The sequence below is a fragment of the Mangifera indica genome, unplaced genomic scaffold (genome assembly GCF_011075055.1).
Source record: "Mangifera indica cultivar Alphonso unplaced genomic scaffold, CATAS_Mindica_2.1 Un_0005, whole genome shotgun sequence".
Classification (NCBI taxonomy): Eukaryota; Viridiplantae; Streptophyta; class Magnoliopsida; order Sapindales; family Anacardiaceae; genus Mangifera; species Mangifera indica.
In genome coordinates, this window is record NW_025401097.1 from 308,342 (window position 1) to 311,387 (window position 3,046).

Here is a 3,046-nt window from a genome sequence, read left to right on the forward strand (position 1 = left end):
AAACATTGTAATAAAAAAGTGCTTGTTGCTTTTCTCATCATTAATAAACATGGGATTGAACTAATTATAAATAATAAGTTGTCTCGATAAAAAGGTATACTTTGAGTTAAAAATATAAAAGCTGTTAAATAACACGAATATTACCCCAAAAAAAAGAAAAATTTGGCAAACATTCTCACTTTCTTGTGGTCCAAAAGTGTTTTTTGAAAGGAAATTTCGCCAAACAAAATACTCAAAGAAATTCCATGAGGCAAAAGGCCTCCCTGCATTATTGTTCATATATTCATGCCTAGATTTTGTTTTCACATCCAATTTTTTGAGTCAACTTTTTCCTCTAAAGATTCCTCACTTAAACCATCCCTTTGTAAATTAATTGGAATCCCACAAGTGCTTGTTTCTTTCCTTTTCTTTCCCCATCAAACCGCCTATGCACTTTATTTTATATATATTTTGTTCTCTTTCCCCTCAATCTTATTTGCTTATAAGTTCACATTTCACCCACACAAGATTCCTCATCAAATACTTAACAAAAAAAAAAAAAAACACATCAAACATTTGATAGACATACAGATTTTTTTCTGCAAGTTGTGATCTTTTTGATGACTGGGAAGCGAAACCAATCAAGCCCAATGGGCAGCCTTTCGTCGGGGAACATCTTCGATAGCTTCTCGAAGGAGCAGGATCGATTCCTGCCGATTGCAAACGTGAGTCGGATCATGAAAAACTCTCTCCCTGCCAATGCCAAAATCTCTAAAGAAGCTAAAGAGACTGTCCAAGAATGCGTCTCCGAGTTCATTAGCTTCATCACCGGGGAAGCGTCAGACAAGTGCCAAAAGGAGAAGCGAAAGACCATCAATGGCGATGATCTTTTGTGGGCGATGACGACATTAGGGTTTGAGAATTACGTTGGACCCCTGAAGGTTTACCTCAACAAATATAGAGAAACTGAGGGAGAAAAACACTCAATGCCTCGACAAGATGATCATCATCAAGCTCTCATCTCCGCCACGAATAATGAAGAAACTCATAAAATGAATGGTTCTTTATCAGTTTCAAATGCAGATTTTCATAATTTTAACATGGGATTTTACTCCCTTGGGGCACAAGCAACCGCAAAAAGTCTTGGAGAGAGCACAAGGGCGATTGGCTATGGAGAAAATTTTGGCACAGAAGGGTTAAATTTCAGCAGGATTCAACCTGAAAATGGAGAGAGAAATGGAAACAGAGTGGCCATGGCAGCAGCTCGCGTTCATGGAGGAGTTGAACGGTAGAGAATTTGGAAGGAAAGAATTAATTAATCCAATTAATTTTTATATTATACGTAAGTTGATTTTTCGTTGTTTTTGTTCAATTATTAACCATATATATAAGTATTATTATTACCATTACTATTTTGTTCCAAGTAAAATCGTAGATAAATTTTATATTCTAAAGTTTACCCGTTGGTCGAGTCAAGTATTCACGACTTTTTCTTCTTTATCTTCTTATGTTGCAGATTGCCCATCCCGTTTCCTGTTAGGATATATATATATATATATATTCTAAAGGTAGAAACTGATTAATATATATGAAGAAAATTTATGTATTAGAATTAGTAGATGGGATTTTAAACGATAAAACTCAGTATATTTATTTTATATATATATATATATGTAATTGAATAATTTTAAATTAATTATAGAATAATATTTAATTACGTTATGACACATATAAATATGTATATATTTATATATTTAAAATGAATAAGTATAATATTGCTCGATTTTAAAATAATGTTCATAATCAATTATGGTGCTATTTAAGCCTAACAAAATCTTTAGAAGCCCCAAAATCAATTAAAAAATTAAATTATAATTTATTTTAAAATTAGACTTTTCATTTTTTTATTTTTAGTTCTAATTTCTTAATAAGTTTTAACTTCTTTTCTTTCTTAAGAAACTTGGTGTTACATAAATTGTTACGAAAGACCTACTTAAAAAAAAAAACAAAACAAAACAAGATTAGAAAGAATATTTCTTGTAGTTATTTTGTACAGTAAATACTTTTTTCCATCCTTTATTTAGTTTGTTAATTGTGCCTGTTTTTATGGGTTTTCCCAATTCTTTTTGTTAATCACAAGTACATTAATTGGACTAAAATTTTATTCACTTCCGAATAAAGATGGCGGTGGGCCATATTGGATTGGCTTTCGCATGACTCACCGTTCCTAAGGGGTAGGTTAGACCAAAATAGGTCAAACGACTTATTAGGATTGAAAAACCTCTAATATAACTCAAATTCCTTAAGTTATGCCTTCGCAAACTTTTAACAAATTGATTTGCATGTTTTTTGTGGGCGGCTTACCAAATGATAATTTTAATTAATTTTAAAATTTTAATATTTTTAATGGGTCGACCCATGGATCTTATTTAAATGCCCTAACATGACTTGCTTCAACAGTGGGTTGTGCTAAAAAAAAGGTTTGGATTGTGTCCTGAGTCAATTCAACCCTCTTTATATGTCTAGATCTAAATAAACAATGTAAGAAGAACCGAAGAAGAATTTGATTTTTGAACAAATTTGTTATTTTTTATTCAAGTAAGAAAGAAGATAAATGAAAAATATTAGAAAATTAAATAAATTTGGAAAAGCTTAATTTTAAAATAAAATAGAAGTTGTTTAACTTTAACTAATTATGAAGCTAAAAATATGAGTATAACTATGTGGAGTAACAATAAATATTAATTTATGTATTGATGATGATGTGTATGTTATAATTGAATATTATTTTATTTCTAATTCTATATTATCATAAAAATACAAATTATAATTTATTATTAATACATCTTATTTTATTAAAAAAAAACATTAGGCAAAGCTTGAATAACACTTTTCCAAAACGAACACAAATATATTTTTCTATGTGGTTTTTACATCATTTGAAAGTAAAATAAAAAAGATTATATAATATATTAAATCTAATATTTCTATGAGCAAAATTATATTTTCTTGATAAGAGAAAATTTTGTGATGATATCGAAATGTCTTATGTAACACCCATAAGTGC

General features: G+C 29.6%; 1 protein-coding gene across 1 annotated transcript; it reads left to right on the plus strand.

Moving 5' to 3' along the window:
* Positions 1 to 498: 498 nt before the first annotated feature.
* On the plus strand, positions 499 to 1,388 carry LOC123205443 (nuclear transcription factor Y subunit B-1-like). Its single transcript, XM_044622394.1, has one exon. The coding sequence runs from the start codon at positions 600 to 602 to the stop codon at positions 1,269 to 1,271; it is 672 nt and encodes a 223-aa protein (XP_044478329.1). The 5' UTR covers positions 499 to 599; the 3' UTR covers positions 1,272 to 1,388.
* The last annotated feature ends 1,658 nt before the right edge of the window (positions 1,389 to 3,046 follow it).